Below are 21050 nucleotides of genomic sequence, written 5' to 3'. Positions count from 1 at the left end.
TAGATCCACAAATCCTCAGCATAACAGGGAAATGGGGATGCCCAGACATAGATCTATTTGCCTCCCCTTACAACTGCCAACTACAGAGATTCTGCACAAGGACTTATCACAAACAAGCATGGAAAGTGGACGCCCTATCATTCAGCTGGAAAACCTTTACAGTATATGCCTTCCCTCCACTGCCTCTCCTCCCCAAGGTACTCCTAAAGGTCAGACAAGAGAAGCCAAAAATGATACTGATTGCCCCAGACTGGCCATGCCAGCACTGGTACCCAATCCTAAAGAGATTGTCTCAAGGCCCAGCCTGGACATTACCTCAAATTCCTCATTTGCTGACCCAACAAAACAATCAGATCCTGCACAGCCAACTCAGAACCCTAAATCTGGCTGCATGGCGGATAACGTAACCATTCAGAACACACCTCTCTCTCTAAAGCAGTTATGGATGTTATTTTGTAGGCCAGGAGGCCCAGCACCAGAAAATCTTATGCAGAAAAATGGAAGAGATTCTGTGCTTGGAACCAGGCACAAGGAATGGACGCGCTTATACCAAATATTCCTCAGATTTTACAATACCTAACTGAGATGCTGGACAAAGGCCTATCCTTTTCATCAATTAAGATCCATGCCTCTGCCATTTCAGCTCATTACAATACGGACCCACCTATTTTTTCACATCCACTGCTAAGGCAGTATCTCAGAGGGGCCAAAAACATAAGACCTCCAAGGAGAGCTCCAATACCTGCATGGGACCTCAATTTTGTCTTGGAAAAGCTCACACTGGCTCCTTTTGAGCCAGCCAATACAGCTGAGATAAAATACTTATCATGGAAAACAGCTCTGCTCCTAGCAATAACTTCAGCAAGAAGAGTCTCAGAATTACAGGCACTAATGGCTGTGGAACCTTTTATTATTTTCCATCCGGACAGGGTTTCTCTAAGGACAAACCCAACATTTATGCCCAAGGTAGTGTCCAGTGTGGCTCTTAACCAAACCATTCATTTGCCTACCTTTTTTCCTAACCCACAGAATAAGGGGGAGAGACTTCTGCATTATTTGGACGTACACAGACAGCTACGCTTTTACTTGGACAAAACTAAAGCTTTCAGAAAAACTGAGCAACTCTTAGTGGCATATGCTGCAGGATTGCAAGGAAAAGCTATTTCAAAGCAGACTATTTCAAAATGGATAGGCCATTGCATTCGTTTCTGCTATTCAAAACATGGCAAATCAGTGCCTAAGGGCATTAGGCCTCACTCAACCAGAGCAGCAGCCACTTCAGCAGCCTTCCTCAGAGGAGTACCAACCAAGGACAATTTGGAGGCTGCAACTTGGACTTCAGTACACACTTTTACAAAGCACTACCACTTACCTCTTTACTCTAAATCCAGAGCAGGCTTTGCCACTGCAGTTCCACAGGGCCTTATAGCCACTCCTAATTCTATTTAGGCCCAGCCACCCAACCTCAGCTTTGGGATTCAACTCAAGTGTAATGACTGCAACAGTGAAACTCGATGAACATAGTACAGTTGTGTACCTACCATAAATGTAGATGTTCGAGTGTATTCACTGTTGCAGTCCAGGTTACCCTCCCACCATCCCCCTTTCATTGCTGGGACTTATCTGTACTTCTCTATTCTATACAACCTATAGTGTATTTGCTTGAAGATGAAGGTAATGTTTATGTTAGTGCATGCTTTTTTTATGAGCAGAATTTTTAGCCTACCCTTTTGGGGGCACCTGACATCTGGAGCAAGAAAAACTGAAGAAAATGGCGTCGGCTGCATCTTTTATACCCCTGGCGCACTGACGTCAGGGAAGAGGCGACAGCAACCGACGCCGGACCAGGACTTTGGAATTCAGGCCAACTGCGGGTAGCCTGCCAGCAGGATAACCCAAGTGTAATGACTGCAACAGTGAATACACTCGAACATCTACATTTATGGTAGGTACACAACTGTACTTTATTCCTTATTTCTTGAGCTTCCCTCATTTCATCATCCTTTTCCACTTTGAATTTTAGTTTTCTGCTTGTGTTATGTATAGGAACCTTAACTGTGTTTCTCTGAAATACCCCTTCAAATTGAGTAATTCCAATCCTGATATAATAATTTGTGATGCAGAAATAGAGGTTTGTAAATGCAGTAATAGAGGTTTGTAAATGCAGTAATACATATAATCCCCCAGTAAATCTTGCTATTCAGTCTTAAGGAAAAGCTTGTGAATGTGAGATTAGAGAATGGCTAAGACACCAGACCAGTTATACATTTTACGTTATATGTAAGAGAAACAAGCTTTAAGAGAACTTGGACACACGATAGTTAAGAATTGTGAAGGTGGATAAAGATGGTAGAGTATTGTTAAGGGAGATAGAAGTAAACAGTAAGCATTGAAAATATTGTACTAAACAGACTGTTATCAGAAAGTCTGTATACATGGCATCTGTGCCAGTGCTGCATATAAACCTACAGACATTGACTTGTTCGATTTATTACCTACCAACAAACGGACTGATTTTAGAATAGTGTAACTTTCTTACAGTAGAACCGTAATGCTACACAAATTTTTGGTATTCCTAAAATTCAGAAATTAATTCACAGTCCACATTTTCAACCAGTGTTTTCAGCAATAGGTTCAAAAACTGAACTTGTAGCTATTTTAATTGGCCAGTTATTAGCAAAGTCAGGAACATCTATTCTTATGACAGGGACTCGTGTCAGTAATTGTTTTGGCCTTAATGGTAAAATTTATCATCAGTATTGTGGTGCAGCATGGGGTTCAGCAGTAGCTCCCTATTTCCCTAGTCTGGTATTAACTTAATGGGGGAAAAATATTTATTTTAATAACTCATTCAAAACGTCAGACTGGTACATTTAGATTTGTTTTCATCTAGGAAGAACATTTGTGACGCACAGTGTTACAAGTCCACAATTTGCTTGATGTTTTCAGATGTTTGGCCAAAAATCTAGATCAATTTTTTCAATGTTAGCATTAAAGTAATGAAATGAGCATGTTGCAGTCTAAAAGCTACAGAAAACCCATTTTCAGCAACACATTTTATACAGCAAGAGTTATCACACTGTGTATCAAACATAGTATTTTTAGAAGTTAAGTGATAGGGGACTAAGTAAAAATTTATAGAAAACACTTTTTCATTGACTTACAGACTTTGAAAAAATGCTTTTAGATGAAGAATATGACACAGTCAGTATAGATTATATTTTCACGGAGTTAAAAAATGGCATAAACAGGAAATTTAAAGGATGGTGAAATATCTCCTTTGATTTTAAATTCTCAGTTGGTAACAAAAAAATATAAGAATTTTAAGTGATCACTGGAAAAGGTTCCTAGGAAATGTGAAGCATGTGGGTTAAACCTTACTTTACTTGTAGAAGAAATGTTAATGCCTGAGGAAAATTTGCTAGAAACAAAAGTTAACAAGAACTCTGACTTAACAAGGACTTGCACTTTTTGCATGTGGGGTCTGTAAGCAGTGCAGATATTTATCCAGTAACCACTGCTTTGTTAATTATGACTACATTTGGACTTTTAGCAGCAATAGAGTTGCATATCTTGCCATTTGTGATACACAGCATGTGCTATCAGAAATAATTATCTGAAATGCACTATGAAAGCATTCTAAGAACTGCACCACTTTTAAAGTTTTTTTTGAGTATTTGACCAAATGGATTTTGTAACTTTACAAAAGGATGTAAATAACTTGCTGAAAATCAGTGTGCTGGCAGTTCTGATTATGGTCTAACCTGTTTCCTTTTCTCAGTGACATTGAATGTTAAAAGTATATTTTAAAAATTAAGTCAGCAAAACTGAGTTTGAATGTAACTGCTTAGTTTTAGAACAGGTGATTGACCTTTTTAAACCATTTTGAAGTGGGAGTTGTTCTAGATAATTATTTTGGTTAAACAGACAAAAGCTCTAAACTGTTTTTCCAGTCTGATTCCTGGTTTGAGGTGTCTTTGCTTATGGATTCTTTGGGTTCCACTCCATTGCAGTGCAGTAGTTTGTTTTTATTCAGTTAACCTAGTAGAGCTTGCTGTTGTGGCAAGATCAGTAAGAAGTAGGTGAGACTGCCTTTTTTCTTTCCCCATAATCTAAATCTGGATGTCAGCATAGATGTTGGTTAGGAGTATGATGTAAGATGTCGACTGTCCCCTTTTGCTTTGTTTAATACACTTACATTTCTGGTTGTTTCTGCTCTTGTATGTGTGTCCCAAACTTGGATAAGTTGCCATGTCTGCAAAAGTTGCTAAAGCCTGCCAGAGTATTGCTGCCCATCCATGGCTCGTGTCACAGGTAACAGAAGGCTCAGTTCCTCATAAACATGTCCCGCTTTTTAAGTACTTCATCATGATTAATTCTGCTTTTGTACTCTCAAGATTGAAACTAAGGACATTTTTTTTTCTTTTTAGGCTTCCAAGAGCAAAACATCTATTAAATGTCATCAATGAAAATTTTGGCACCCTTGCCTTCTGCCGCAGATGGTTGGATCGGCTTGGGGAGAGTAAATATTTAATGGCTCTGAAGAACCTATGTGACTTGGGTATTGTGGATCCACATCCTCCTCTGTGCGACATCAAAGGATCATATACAGCACAGTTTGAACACACTATTCTGCTGCGTCCAACCTGTAAAGAAGTTGTCAGCAGGGGAGATGATTACTAGGCTTGTCCAAGTCATTTTTAGGATTTTTTTTTCATGCTTTCCTGAGAAGCAGCATACAATGGAATAAGTTTCCTGTGTATTTTGTCTTAACAGTGGACCTGCACTGTATTTGTCCCATTTGGATGGAAACCATGTAATGGAGGTCAGGATGTCTGAACTCTAGTTTTTAAGAAACTTTCTGGTATTTAGAAGGATTTCATTTTGTTTATAAACATTTATTGCTTTTTCCCTGTTTGGGGAATAGATGGCAAAATGTTTCATTTTGAAATATTAAGATGCTTACATTTGATTCATTATGTTCGGATAAGCACTTAAAATACAGTATTCATATTCCCCTCGCATTTTTTTTTTCATATAGCTATTTACTAATTCTAGGTGGTATCATCTTAATGAGCCTACCAGAACATTTCCCAAAATATGTTTTGCAGAATAAAGATTTTTCATATCTGCCTTAACAAGAGTTTGCATATTTTATATACAAAATGCCATTTTATTAATAGCTGTGTGACTACAGTAGCCATTATCTTGAGGAAAATGCATATAAAAGAATGTGGTTTTATTGTCCATTCACACTGCTGCTGGTGAGAAATGGAAATTGAGCTCCACAACAGGTAAGTCATGGAAGTAGACCTCATAGCTGAAAAGCAAGAATGTTTAGGAAGCTTGATTAAAAAAAATGTATGTAGGGCTTTAGTGCATAATAAGCTTTAAGATGATCTATAATCTAATTTAATATCAAGCATAAATTAGTAAGTATAACAACTGACATTTTATTGCAGACATATCAAATATATTTTTCTACCAAATAGAGCAGATATTTTCCATTTCACCATGAATTATAAAATGTTTATTGATATTTGAGGTGCATATTGAATTAAGTGTGCTTGGTTCCTTATTTTAAAAGTCAAGTTGCTGTGTCATTGGATGGACTACCTTTCTTGCATTGATGCGGTTTTGAAGGAACAGGGATTTATTTTCAGGTACCTAATTTGTCCTGTATAGGGTTGTGGGAGAGGCAGCCTGTCCTGTCACTGATTTGGTCATAAAGCAGATAATTAATTTCCAACAGGTTTCTAGTCTGTTGCAGAGTACTCTCTGGGCATTTTGGAGGATTACAGGTTCACCTACTTGGTATATCATTGGAATGTGGAAGAAAACTGAATTGCCCTTAAAATTCTATATAGATACGAGGAGGGCATGTTGATACCACACAAAAAGCACAATGCACAGGAATCTGAGCCAAGCACTGTAAAATTGCCACACATTTTTGGTCAAATTATTCCTAGGATACAAATCTTGCCTGCTTGAATTCCCCTTACATTTTTAATCAAGATAAGATGTTAAGAGCTGGCATGAAATCAGTATCAAAAATGATAATGAAATATTGGTCAGTTGAGTAGAAAAGTAGCCTGATATTCTTCATAGGGTCACTGGTACAGTAGTCTTCACTTTGTATAAAAATTAGCTGTAGGCAATCTACTCAACTGGAATTAAACTAGGAGCTTTATTGTTATCCTAGTGCAACATTGCTCTTTCCTTTTCCTGAATGTGCTCCAGTCAGACTGCACTATCTTTAGCCTCTGTTTTGCTACAGACTTTCCCTCCTTTCATGAGGATGCCACTTATTGTAATAGACCATTTCAAATCCACATTATCCATTCTCGACCAACTCCTAACCCAGGGGACCAGAGAATCTTCCCTTTGGAAGAGAAAGGGTTTTATTCCACACTGTTGGTTCCAAAAAAAGGCCTTGGAGGTCTGTTCTGTAGCTGTCCAAAATGAATCACTTTCTGAAGGTTTCATAGTTTGTGATACTTATCCTGCAGTTTCTTTCCTTTGCTAATGTTAGCTTCATTTGTGATATCTCTAGACTATGGACACCTGTTTACTCCCATATACAAAGATCACAGGTGATAACTCAGTGTCAGAGCTGATACTTGCATCATAAATTACCCTGTCCCAGAGCCTTGATAGAATGCCCTGCTCCCCACTGTTGGCATGCCCAAAGTCCAAGGACATTAATGTTTACCCATTTCTAGATGTCTGCCTGTTGTGAGCCTTGTTACAATACAAAACTGCAGGCAAACTTTCATTTCACTGTAATCCTTAAACAGAACTTGTGGTTCTGATTGTCTTTCTAAGTCTAGCCTAACCCATATTGCATCCAAGCTATTCCTGGGAATGACACTAGGCACATGCTTAGCTTAAGGCATTTGTGCTGCTTGAAAAGGTGATAGCTCTTGGGAATTTACAACTCTTCGGGAATTTTTCAAGGCCACAAAGTTCATGGCTTCTCCTGTTAAGGTTGTATATGCACAAAATCCATTGGTACCAAGAAAACCTTTGATAGTGACCACACACACATGCGCACACACACACACACACTGAATTCAGAAATTTACTGGGGAACAGCAAAAGTCAAGACAGATAAGGGGCTGCCTTTTCATCAGCAACCTCCAAACAACTAGGACTTATCTGAATGTGCATCAGAGCTTGAAGGGCACACACTGGCATCCTCAAGATGCTGTCTTTGTAAACTCCCTAATAGAGGATGCAAGCATACCTGTATCAAAGAAATGTCTGTGAACCTAGGTCTTAAAGCCTTCAATCCAATTTGAAGGAATCCTGTATTTAACTGCAGACCATGCAAATGTTGTGTGACACAACCCTAGAGGGACCCACGCTTAGCCCTTTTGCAGGCTAGCTATGCAAACCTAGCACTTGGCCTACTCCCACAAATGGTTGACGGAGCATCATACATTCTCTTACATCTCAATCAGCCACTCTCACCAGATCATTAACCAGTGTCTGTGAGTGACCTCTGGACAGCTCCATCTTCAAAGGGTTAGTTTAGAGGTCTGGAATACCAGAGAGCTTTTCACCTCTGTAGAGAACTGCAAGCTGCCAAGGTTTTTTATTGCATGCGAGTACCTTGCAAAAAAGCATGGCCAGTGGATGCCTTTCCATCCCTTGGCTAGACCTTTTCCTTTATGCCTATGCCTTGATTCCTGTTCTATGCAGGGTGCTACAAACAAGACCAGAGATTATCTTTCTGGATCATTTTCAGGTCAGGCAACACTGGTTTCCTCCTTGGTGCAGCTACAGAAGGAACATATGTACACTCGACATGTAGCAGGCAGTCTGCTAACAAAGCAGGTAGTTTGGTAAACGCAACCCTTCAGAACCTCCGACCTGTAGTATGTATGTTACCACACTGATTCCTTTTAAATGCCCCAACCTAGGATAAATTTAATAAAATGAAAAGTCAGGAGGCATAATACAAGGAAGTCTTGTCTGAGTAAAGGAGATTTTCTGTCTGTTACAGAAAGAACTGGAGAACTCCAGTTCTGCAATGATGCCCCTCTTTGCAGCAGGGCTTTCATATTCACTTATTAAAATACATGTATGTGCAGTTTCAGCATGCCTTTCTGGAAGCCCACTTCTAGCAAAGCCATACATAATTTATAAATCATTCCTTAAGGGTATTGGACATCTATCTGCCAAAAAGGTTGATGTTCTTCGTGTTTCATTGTTGCAGTCTTCACACTTGGGTTATGTGCCTGCAGGTAACCCTCAGTTGGCCCTAATACCAGAGACTTAGTATTTCTGCGTTGGATGCTGTCGCTCCAGGTCGTCAGGAGTATAAAAACAGGCTGCTGACGCCATTACGTCAGTCTTTCTTGCCGAGGAGCCAGAAGCAGTTCTCAAGTGCCGGTCAGCTGCTACCTGAATTTTCGTTTACGAACTGAATAATCCTGAAGTCTTCTAAAGCTAAGTACCCTGTTGGGGATCCTTTTTTCTTGCTCTAACTGATGTCAGAAAAAGTTAACAATTGTCTTGCCTGTGGAAAGCAAATACTTCACAGAGATTTTCATTCTTACTGCATCACCTGTTTAGGCCCAGACCACGACATACTTCACTGTCGGTTTTGTGCCTTGTTTAATGCCCGAACCATTTGTCGTCGGGCTATCTTTGTTGCTAAATTTTTTTCGCTCTCAATCTCTGTATTCTGAAATGGCTTCGGTAAGCCATCCGACTACCGATATTCCAAAAAAATTTAAGGATAAAGACAGAGACCGACTGCATAGATCCAAAGCTGCCGACGATGCTTCCCTTAAGCTAGTCGGCAGTCCGCCGGTACTCAGTGAAGCACTTTTGCAGTCTCTGATGCCCGCTTCAGTGGATTCGCAGGCCTCTACCGAGACCCATTTGGAGTCCGATATGCCGCGAGACTCTTCAACTATGGAACCTGCGGATGTCTCTTCCTTGGATGGGTCCAGAGCCGCTGTCCAGGCACTGGCTTCTGAGGCAGTTCTTCACTCAACCAATGTTCGACTTAAACTGACTTTTTTAACCAAAACTACCGAGTTTCATAGGCCCAGAGTACACACTACGCCTGGAAAACAGATGACCAAAGCGCATGCACCTGCTCCCATGCCACAAAAACAAATGCTTAGAATGACAGAAGACCTTATTACGCTGATTAGGGGAAGTCAGCCTTCCCCTGCTAAGAGAAAGAGACCAGTCCCCTACAGTTTCTACAGACCAGGAGCCCGATGACTCTGAGATTTCTGATTATGGAGACATGCCCTTATCTGCTTATGAGGATTTAGATGCAGAGGAATCCATTCCATCTGCCTGTCCCCTCTAGAGGATTTTTCTTTTGGTGAAACCCTGCATACCTTAAGAGAGCATTTCCACTGGGAATACCAAGACTATCCTCAGTCCAAAAAGAGACTAAGAGAATTCCTAGAGTTGCCTCAGCACAAGCCTTTAACAATACCACCTGTCCTGGTTGTTGTGATGTTTTTATGGAATCCAGTCTTACTCCTGACACTTTACCTCCTTCCCCTAGGAAACCAGACCGGTACTACAGAGTACCAGACACTCACAAATTTCTTTTCAAGAATCCTACTGCTGACCCAGAGATCATTTCCCAGAGGCCTAAAGGTATCAAGGCTACTACAGCCAAGAATCCCACTCCTTCGGACAGGGATTCCAGAGCTTTGGACAGATGGGGTTAAGAAGGTATATACCTCTGCAACTCTTGCTATTAGGGCATTGAATTGTCAGTTTCACATGCTGAAGGTACCAGAAGCATATTATGGAACTTATTAAACAAAAAGTGGCAACCTTTACAGACTGTGCAAAAAATAAAGAATTGCAGGAGCTGTATGCACTCTGTAAGCCAAGTCAGTAAGCATACTTTGCAGTGTGGCTTTGACACCCTAGAAGCATCTTGCCGGGCAGCAGTCACTGGATCTGTACTGAGAAGACATGCTTGGCTTAAGGAGCAGACCTTGCCAGATTATGTCAAATTGAAGTTACTAGACGCTCCTTTGAACAAGGACAGTTTGTTTGGCACCAAAGCAGAAGAGGTTCTTAAAAAGATGGAAGAAAAAGCTAAGTCTGTGCAGACTGTTAAAGAATTCTTACAAGTGCAACCCCCTAGATTCAGTAGGCATTGCCCTTCCAAACACTGGTCCTTTCCAGCCCCCTCCAGGCCTTCTCAAACCAGACCTAGGGGAAACAGACCACCCAGACTACAGTCTCAAGGTATGCAGAGATCTAAGCAGTGAAGTGCCCCCACCCCTAAAGCAGGGAGTGGTAAGCCACCTCCTTACGGAAAAAACTCACAATGACTACTTTACTCCAGTCCCCAGCCATGCCCAATTGCTTGTGCCCCTAGGAGGAAAACTTGTCCTTCATGCAAAAAATTGGATGTCCATCACACAGGACTGGTGGATTCTCAACATTGTATCCCAGGGGTACAAATGTTATTTCCATTCACTGCCAGCCCCAAGCCGGTTTCCAGACCTTCCTCCAAACCAGTGGGCAGAGGCTCAAAGCCAAGTAGCTTCCCTGATCAATGTCAGAGCTATTCAGCCAGTTCCAGTAGAACAGAAGGGTCAAAGATTCTACTCCAGACTCTTCCTGGTACCCAGGAAAGAGGACTCTTAGCACCCAATCCTGGATCTTTCAATTCTCAAAACCTTCCTGGTGGTATCAAAATTCAAAATGCTTACCCTGCAACAGCTTCTTCCTATGCTAGCCAAGGATGCCGTGTTAGTCACCCTAGACTTAAAAGAAGCCTATCTGCACATCCCCATAAGGGAGTCATGCAGGAAGTGTCTACGTTTCAAGGTAGTATCTACACATTATCAGTCTTCTGCACTTTTCTTTGGCTTATCTACTGCACCCAGAGTTTTCACAAAATTCCTGGCTCCAGTCATTGCATACTGCAGGCAGAGAAATATTCAAATTTTCCCGTACTTGGACGACTGCCTGATTCAGGCAGACAGTCAGGGATTGCTATTGCCGCACCTGACATTTGTGAAACACCTTCTCAATTGCTTGGGGTACACCATCTACGAAAATAAATCAAAACTGGTACCCAGTCAAAAGATTGTATTCCTGGGAGCAAGCTTGGACACAATATCCCAGATGGCATTCCTCACTTCAGAAAAACAAGTCTTTCTGACAGCCTACTTCAAACAAATGGCCACCAGAACCCAGCTATCCACAAGAAAACTACTGCAGGCCCTAGGGTTCATGGTCTGATGTATACCGGTAATTCCATATGCAAGACTGCATATGAGGAAACTTCAATGGTACTTACAAAGACTTTGGTGCCAACATTCTCAGGACCTGGAAACGGTCATTCCTATCATACCCTGTCTAAGGACAGAGTTCCTTTGGTGGACAGAAGCATGCTACCACAAGGGACTGCCCTTTTCTCAACCCCACGCCGCCCAGACCCTAACCACAGATGCATCAGACTATGTCTGGGGAGCACACATGGACGGCAAATGCAGGGCCACTGGAGCCCAAGTCAAATTCATCTGCACATCAACCAGAAGGGGATGCTATCTGTGCAGAATGCCCTGATAGCTTTCAGATCCCTACTCTTTCCAGGACAACTGCTAATAAAAGCAGACAACACCACAGTTATGTGGTACATCAACAAGCAGGGGGAACCCACACCTACCCACTCTGCAAGTTAGCCATGTCCCTGTGGCAAACAGCCTTGGACATGCAAATCCATCTGCAAGCTCAATTCCTGCCAGGCAGAATTAAGCAGAAATCTCCTAGACCCACAGGAGTGGCAATTGGAGCCCATCACCGCCAACCTTCTGATTCAGAAATGGGGGACCCCAGAGGTGGATCGCTTTGCCTCCCCCTACAACCACCACCAGCTCAGCAAATTCTGCACCAGGAATCCTTACAGCAGGGCTTGGAAAGTGGATGCCCTATCTTTTTAGTGGGTAAATCTTTCAATCTGTGCCTTTCTCCCTCTGCCCCTTCTCTCAAGAGTATTACTCAAGATAAGACCGGACAGACCAAGGACAATTCTGATTGTCCCAGACTGGTCAAACCAGCAATGATACCCCCTCCTGTGCAGCCTGTCACCGGTGCCATCATGGCACCTACATCAGAACCCAACCCTGCTGTCTCAGCAGGAGGGACAGATTTTGCATCCACAACTGCAAACCCTAAATCTTGCAGCCTGGCTTATGCCTTGAATTCTCCCCCAGCACCCCTAAGCAAGCAGGTGCTGGACGTCATTCTTGAAGCCAGAAGATGTAGTACAAGAAAATCCTATGCTGATAAGTGGAAAAGGTTCTGCTCCTGGATTCTGTCTAAACGAGAGGACAGAACTCTGCCCTCCCTGCCTCTAATCCTGGATTACTTAGCAGATCTACTTCACAAAGGCCTGTCCTCCTCCATTAAGATACATGCCTCAGCCATTTCGGCTCATTACAACACTGAGCCACCTCTCTTCTCGCACCGTCTTATCAAACAATTCCTGAGAGGGACAAACAACTTAAGGCCACCAGGGAGAGCACCCACCTCTACTTCGGACCTTAACTTTGCACTGGAAAAGCTCATGCTTCCCCCCCCCCCCTTTGAACCTGCTGCATCAGCAGACTTAAAATTCCTATCTTGGAAAACAGCCTTGCTTCTGGCCATCACTTCAGCTAGAAGAATGTCTGAGCTACAAGCACTTATGGCTGTGGAACCCTTCATTATTTTCCATGCTGACAGGGTTTTCCTCAGGACTAACCCTTCTTTCATGCCTTAAGTTGTGTTCAGTGTGGCTCTCAACCAATCCATCCATTTGCCAACTTACTTCCCTAATCCTCAAAATAAAGGGGAAAGGATCCTGCACTCCTTGGACGTGCACAGGCAGCTGAGATTCTACCATGATAGGATTAAGCCCCTCAGTAAATCTGACCAGTTACTAGTCAGCTTTGGAACAGGGGCAGAGGGCAAGTCCATTTCAAATGGATAGCACACTGCATACATTTCTGCTACAAGCACCATGAGAAACCAACCCCTCAGGGGATCAGAACACATTCCACTAGGGCAACATCTACCTCTACAGCATTTCTTAGGGGAGTCCCTACCAGGGACATCCTGGAAGCTGCTACTTGGAGTTCAGTACACACCTTCACCAGGCATTACCACTTCCCTATCTTTTCCAAATCTAGGACAGGTTTTGCAACAGCAGTACTGCAACGCATACTAGCCAGCCCTAACTCTTCTTGGCTGCCTCCACCCTTCTTCACGTTTGGGGATCCACCCAAGTGTGATGACTGCAACAGTGAAACACGAAGAACATAGTACAGTTGTGTACACTTAACATAAATGTAGATGTTCGAGTGTATTCACTGTTGCAGTCCTTGTTTTCCCTCCCTCCAGCCCCCTGGTTTTTCTCTCTGTCTTCTCTATGGCTATTACTCACTCCTTTCAAGGGGTATTTGTATTTACTTTTTACTGGTGGTGATGTTCTTCGTGTTTCGCTGTTGCAGTCATTACATTTGGGTAATCTGCTGGCAGGTTGCCCTCAGTCGGCCTGATTAACAAAGTCTTGGGTCCTCCATTGGTTGCTGTCCCTTCTTCCATGGCGTCAGGTCATCAGGGGTATAAAACATGCAGCCGACACTATTACATCGTTTTTTCTTGCCGCTCGGTGCTCGAAGCAGAAGCAGTTTGCAAGTGCCGGTCGGCCAACTCCTGAAATTTTCGTTTTCGAGTTTCAGAACGGAAGTCTTAAACTAAAAGCTAAGTACCTGTCTTGCTCCTTACCAATGTCAGTAAAAGTTAATAATTGTATTACTTGTGGGAAGCAAATGCCTCATAAGGATTTTCATGTGTACTGTATTCCTTGCCTAGGCCCTGACCACAACGTGCCGTGCTGTCATAAAAGCTAAGTACCTGTCTTGCTCCTTACCAATGTCAGTAAAAGTTAATAATTGTATTACTTGTGGGAAGCAAATACCTCATAAGGATTTTCATGTGTACTGTATTCCTTGCCTAGGCCCTGACCACAACGTGCCGTGCTGTCAGTTTTGTGCTAAATTTAATCAACGCAGAATTAAACGTCTGTATATTTTTGCTTCGAAATATTTTGGCTCGAGATTTAACTATCCAGAAATTGTCCGTTAGCAATCCGACTACCGGAATACCTAAAAAACGCAAAGAAAAAGACAAGAGACAGACCGTCGAAGTCCAAAACCGACGAAGCTTCTCCTAAGCCAGTCGCTGGTTTGCCGGTACTCAGTAAGGTGCTTTCCCAGTCCGATATCTGCTACTTTTGATTCGCAGGCCTCTACTGAGACCTATTCGGAGTCCGGTATGCTGCGAGATACTTTTAAGTTTTGAACCCACGGATGTCTCTACCTTAGATGGGTCCGGAGAAGCTGAGCAGGCACCGGCTTCTGAGGGTGTTTTCAGGCCTAAAGATTTGTATATTAAACTGACGCCATCTTCAAAACTAAGGCCAAAAACTACTATGTCTAAAAAACCGACGCGGCCCCAATGCCTAAAAACAAATGATCAAAATGGCTGAGGATTTAATTACCTTGATCAGGGGTGTACCCATCCCCCTCCTGCTAAGAGGCCTAGGCAAGGCTCTGACTATGAATCTTCAGATCAGGTTTCTATTTCTTCTGATTCCTCTTCTGATCAGGAATTATCTATTCTCACATATGAGGACTCTGATGCAGAAGATTCCATCCCTTCTGCCTCTCCTCCTGAGGATTTTTTTTTGGAGAAGCTTTGCATACCTTAAGGGAACACTTTCATTGGGAGAGTAAGGATTTCTCAAAATCTAAAAAGAGACTTAGGGATTTTCTTCTTCTTCTTCCTCAGCATAGGCCTTTGGCTATACCTCCTGTTCTAGACATTGTTGATGTTTTCTCAGAATCCAGTATGGCTCCTGATTACCTGCCTCTGGCTCCTAGTAAGCCAGACAGAGATACTACAGGGTTCCTGACCCTCACAAATTCCTTTTTAAAAACTCTACTGCTTACCCTGTAACCATTTCTCAGGGTCCCAAGGGCGTAAAGGCTTCTATTTCTAAAAATCCTACCCCTTCTGATAGAGATTCCAGGGTGGTAAGAAGGTTTACACGTCTGCAACCTTGGCAATCGGGGCTTTAAACTGTCAATTTCATATGCTTAAATATTAACAGCATGTCATGGGTTTACTTAAACAGAAAATGATGTTGATTTCTGACTTTGTGGAAAATGAGTTGCAGGATGTATTGCATTCAGCTGAACAAGTTGGAAAACATACTTTGCAATGTGATTTTGATTCCTTGCAGGGCTGCTGTAACTGGATCCATGTGATAAGAAAGCATGCTTGGCTCAAGGAGCAAAATCGGCCTGAACATGTTAAATTAAAATTGTTGGATGCTCCTTTGCATCAGGATAGTCTGTTTGGTAATAAGGTTGAATAAGTTTTGAAAAAGATGGAAAATAAAGCTAAATCTATGCAAACTGTGAAAGATTTCCTACAAGTGCAGCCACCCAGGTTCAGTAGGCACTGGCCTACTAAGAACTGGTCCTTTCCAGTACCCACTAGAGCCACTCAAGTTAAACCCAGACATTCCAAAGGCTCCAGATTTCAGTCGCAAGGAACTTATAGAACAAAGCAATGGGGTGGCTCCACCTCCAAATCTGGAAGTAACAAGGCACCTTCCTACGGTAAACAGTCTCAATGACTTTCCACTGCAATCACCAAGCACTTATCTTTTGGCCGCCCCTTTGGGGGGAAAACTGGCACTTCATGCACAAAACTGGCAACTGATTACCCATGACAAATGTGTTTTAAATATAGTATCACAGGGATACAGATTTCATTTCCACACATTGCCAATCCCAAACGGATGGCCAGATCTGCCTCCAAATCAGTGGGCAGAGGCCCAGAAACAAGTTCTGTCCCTCATGAATATGGGGGATATTCAACCAGTACCAGAAAAGGAAAAGGGACAAGGTTTTTATTCAAGACTTTTCCTGGTACCCAGAAAAGACAAATCATGGTGTCTAATTCTGGACTTATCCATTCTAAATACATTTCTGGACATTCCAAAATTCAAGATGCTGACTCTCCAACAGTTACTACCTATGCTAGGCAAGGATGCCTGGTTGGTAACTCTAGACTTAAAAGAGGTTTACCTCCATATCCCCAATCAAGGAATCTTGCAGAAGATACCCCCGCTTCAAAGCAGGCTATTTGCATTACCAGTTCTCTGCACTGCCCTTAGCTTATCTACTGCACTCAGGGTCTTCACAAAGACCAGTAATTGCATTTTGCAGGCAAAGAAATATTCAAATTTATCCATACCTGGATGATTGTCTAATTCAGGCAGAAAACAGACACTCTTCTAGAACATCTGGCGTTTGTATAAAGGCTTATAACTTGTCTAGGGTATACCATAAACGAAAAGAAATCACAACTGGTACCCTCTCAAATAATTACATTCCTGGGTGCAAGCTTGAATACAACTGCCCAGATGATGTTCCTTACACCAGAAAAACAAATTCAAGTGATGACTTACTTCAAATAGGTGGCCACAAAAACCCAGCTATCTGCAAGACAAATCTGCTGGCTGTGGGGTTCATGGCCTCCTGCATTCTTCTAATTCCATATGCAAGACTGCATATGAGGAAACTTTAATGGTACCTAAAAAGCTTATGGAGTCAACATTGTCACAGCCTGGAAAAAATGATTCCTATCATTCCTTGCCTGCAACTAGAGTTCCAATGGTGGGCAGAGGCCTGCCACCAAAACAAGGGACTGTCATTAATTCCACCCCCTGCCGCCCAAACCCTGACTACAGATGCATCAGATTATGCTTGGGGGGGGAGCGCATCTGGCAGGGAGATGCATTCAGAGCCAATGGAGCCCAAATCAAATGCACCTACATATCAATCAGAAAGAGATGCTAGCTGTACAGAATGCTCTGACAGCCTTCAAGGACCATCTTCATCCAGGACAACTGATAAAGACAGACAACACCACAGTCATGTGGTACATAAACAAGCAAGGGGGGGTACCCATTCCTACCCCCTTTACAGACTAGCCATGGCATTGTGGAACACGGCCTTGACTTATCAAATACATCTACAAGCTCAATTCCTGCCAGGAAAGCAAAATACTCTGGCAAACTAACTAAGCAGAAGTCTTATGGACCCACACGAATGGAAACTGGATCCACAAATCTTCAGCATGTTGACACGCAAATGGGGGAGCCCAGACATAGATCTTTTTGCCTCAGCCCAAAACTATCAGTTGGACAAATTCTGCACAAGAATTCAGCACAAAAAAGCTTGGAAAGTGGATGCCCTATCCTTCAGCTGGAAAAAACTATCAGTCTTTTCACTCCCCCCCCCCCCCTCTGCCTCTGCTCTCCAAGATATTACTAAAAGTCAGACAGGAAAAACCAAAAATGATTCTGATTGCTCCAGATTGGCCTCGCCCACACTGTTATCTGCTCCTGCAACATATGTCGCACCTTCCTCCATGGTACCTGTATCAGACACCTTACCTACTGTCTCAGCAGAACTGTCAAATTCTGCACACTCCGTTCCAAACTCTGAATCTTGCAGCAGGGCTAATAAACTAATTTCACCAGTTACATCTCTCAGCAAACCTGTGATGGATGTCATTTTGGAGGCCAGAAGGTCTAGTACTAGAAAATCTTATGCTGACAAATGGAAACGATTATGTGCCAGGAACCAAGCACAAGGAATAAGCACAGCAATGCCCAATATTCCTCAGATTCTGCAATACTTAACTGAGATGCTTCACAAGGGCCTATCTTTTTCTTCCATAAAAATCAATGCCTCTGCCATTTCAGCTCATTACAACACAGAGCCTCCCCTCTTTTCTCATCCTCTGCTAAAGCAGTACCTCAGAGGGGCCAAAAATTTAAGACCTCCCAGGAGAGCACCAACTCCTGCATGGGACCTCAATTTTGTTTTGGAAAAACTCACTCTACCTCCTTTTGAGCCAGCTGCTACTGCAGACCTAACATTTCTGTCTTGGAAAACAGCTTTTCTTCTAGCAGTTACTTCAGCTAGAAGGATTTCAGAACTACAGGCTCTTATGACAGTGGAGCCTTTCATAATTTTTTACCCGAACAGGGTGGCTGTCAGGACTAATCCATCCTTTATGCCTAAAGTGGTATCTAGAGTGGCCATCAATCAGACCATTCATCTGCCAACTTTCTTTCCAAATCCACAGAACAAGGGTGAGCGGATTCTGCATTCATTGGATGTACACAGACAACTAAGATTCTACTTAAACAGGACAAAATCTCTAAGAAAATCTGAACAATTACTGGTGGCATTTGTTGCAGAGGGAAAGGCTATTTCAAAGCAGACTATTTCCAAATGGATAAGCCATTGTATTCGTTTCTGCTATATGCACCATGGTAAACCTGTTCCCAAGGGGATCAGATCTCATTCCACCAGGGCTGCATCTACTTTTGCAGCCTTTCTCAGAGGGGTTCCTACCAGAGACATTCTAGAAGCTGCTATCTGGAGCTCAGTTCATACATTCACCAAACATTACCATTTACCTCTCTTCTCTAAATCCAGAGCAGGCTTTGCCACTGCTGTCCTGCAGGGCCTTATAGCTGCTCCTAATGCTGTATAAATCCATCCTCCCAACCATAGCTTTGGGATTCTACCCAAATGTAATGACTACAACAGTGAAACACTAAGAACATAGTACAGTTGTGTACACTTACCACAAATGTAGATGTACGAGTGTGCTCACTGTTGCAGTCCAGGATGTTCTTCATCTCACATTGCTGCAGTCCTAACACTTGGGTAGTCCGCTGTCCAGTCGGCCCGAATACCAAAGTATAAGGCTGACGTCGGTCAAGGCGCATTTGTCTGACATCAGGACGTCAGGGTACAAATGCGCATGACCGACGTCATATCCTCAGTCTTTTTTGCCGCATGGTCCGATGCAGAAGCAGTATTGCGAGTGCAGGTTGGCGTTCTGAAATTTTCTGAAGTCGGAGTTTCAGACCGAATCAAAGTTGGCTAAGTACCCGTTGGGAATATTTTGTTTTTTTCTTGCCTCAGTATTTAACCGGATGTCAGAAAAAGTGAATAACTGTATTTCTTGTGGGAAACAGATACCTCATAGAGATTACCATACATTGTGTATACCTTGCTTAGGGCCTGAGCACGACGTTGTTGGCTGTCGCTCTTGTGCTAGATTTAACAAACACACTATTAAGAGAAGACTAGATTGTGCCAGGTTAGTTTTTGGGAAGTGTTGTAATTACAACATGCCGTCGGATGCTCCGACGCCCGCTTCGTCTAAAAAGCGCAAAGACAAAGCAGCGAAGCCTAGGGTAGAAGAACCGTCTGTCCCGGACGTCGGTTCTTTAGAGGGCTCGGTGGAGCCGGTGGTTCTACCAGAAGTTCCTTTGGATTCTCAGGGAGAGACTTTACTGTTACAAGATGTGTCCTCTCAGGAGGTAGGCCAGGCTGAAGAGGCTTCTCAGGTAGCTGTTCTCCCCTCCCTTCCTAAGGTGGTTAGGCCCTCCCCTTCTGTTTCCAAGGCTCCTTCTAGAGGCAGGCCAGGGTTAACTTCAGTGGGGGTCTCCCCTAGTTCTTCTGGGTCTCTGCCTAAGAAACATATGCTTAAAATGGCAGAAGATTTGATTACTATGATTAGAGGTTCTTTACCCCCCCCCCCCCTGATAAGAGGCCTAGGGTGGAACCTGAGCTTGAGAGTTTTGAGCAGTGTTCGGAGGCTTCTGAGTCTTCGGCTGAAGACTTGCAGGAGTTTCCTCCTTATTCTGATTCTGATGTAGATGACTCTACACCTTCAGCTTCTCCTCCTGAGGATTTTTCTTTTTCAGAGACTCTTCATTCCATGAGGGAGCATTTTAAATGGGAAGGTCAAGATTTCTCTGATTCTAGGAAAAGGCTTAGGGAATTTTTGTTTCTACCCCAGCATAGGCCTTTAGCTATACCTCCTGTTCTGGATGTGGTAGAGGATGTTTTTGCAGAGGCTTCCCTGAACCCTGATTCTTTGCCTCCTGCCCCAGTTAAACCGGACAGGTATTATAGAGTACCTGAAGCTCATAAGTATCTTTTTAAGAGTCCTAGGGCAGACCCAGAAACTGTTTCTCAGGGCCCTAAAGGGGTTAAGGCTTCTGTTGTTAAAAATCCTGTTCCTTCTGATAAAGAGGCAAGGGCTTTGGATAGATGGGGGAAAAAGGTGTATACTTCTTCCACTTTAGCCATGAGGGCTTTGAATTGCCAGTTTCACATGTTGAAATACCAAAATTATCTCCTTTCACAATTGAAGTCTAAGGTAGATGCTCTGGCGGAAGGTATTGAGTGTAAAGAGTTGCAGGATTTGGTTCATGTTTCTGAACAGGTGGGTAAGCATTCCTTGCAATGTGGTTTTGATGCTGTACAGGCCTCTTGAGGGTGGCAGCCACTGGTTCTGTTCTTCGCAGGCACGCCTGGCTGAGGGATCAGAATTTAGCTGAACATGTAAAGACAAGGATTTTAGATGCTCCTTTACAATCTGATGTGTTGTTTGGTGTGCCTGTGGAAACAGTTTTAAAGAAAATGGAGGACAAGGCTAAGTCTATGCAGACTGTTAAAGATTTTTGCAGGTTCAGCCTCCAAAGTTTAGTAGAAATTGGCCTACTAAGGGGTGGACTTATCCTTCTTATGATTCTCAGTCTAGGGGTAGATCTAGACGTGGTAGGGGCAGAGCTCAAGGTTCTTTTAGGCCTAGAACAGGCAGTTCGCCTGCCCAGTCTTCTGGTGAGGGCAGGGGTCAGTCCTTTCGTAAGCAGACCCAATGACTTGCCTTTTCAGCTGCCAGAGCCTTCTCGTCTGGCAGCACCTTTGGGAGGAAGGCTGGCACTTTTCAAAGAAAATTGGAGTGTTATTACCCAAGACAGATGGGTATTGGATATCGTTCACCACGGTTACAGGTTTTATTTCCATACCTTGCCTCCATTCAAAGGCATGCCAGACATTCCTCCTATACAAAGAAAAGAGGCTCACAAGCAAATTTCTCTGTTGCTCCAGATA

The 21050-nt window shown here is 43.0% G+C and overlaps 1 protein-coding gene across 1 annotated transcript in view; it reads left to right on the top strand.

The window, feature by feature from the left end:
* METAP2 (methionyl aminopeptidase 2) overlaps nucleotides 1–5138 on the top strand; it is a 788177-nt gene extending 783039 nt beyond the window's left edge. The window contains exon 11 of the mRNA XM_044087637.1: nucleotides 4431–5138. Within this exon, the coding sequence (XP_043943572.1) occupies nucleotides 4431–4683 (253 nt within the window). The 3' untranslated portion in view covers nucleotides 4684–5138. The remainder of the gene's footprint in view (nucleotides 1–4430) is intronic.
* Nucleotides 5139–21050: the final 15912 nt, after the last annotated feature.

Source organism: Protopterus annectens, chromosome 11.part0, assembly GCF_019279795.1.
Source record: "Protopterus annectens isolate FY-2018-M chromosome 11.part0, PAN1.0, whole genome shotgun sequence".
In the NCBI taxonomy this organism is placed as follows: domain Eukaryota; kingdom Metazoa; phylum Chordata; order Ceratodontiformes; family Protopteridae; genus Protopterus; species Protopterus annectens.
The sequence above is the reverse complement of the archived record's forward strand: the minus strand, read 5'-3'. Positions and strand labels throughout refer to the sequence as shown.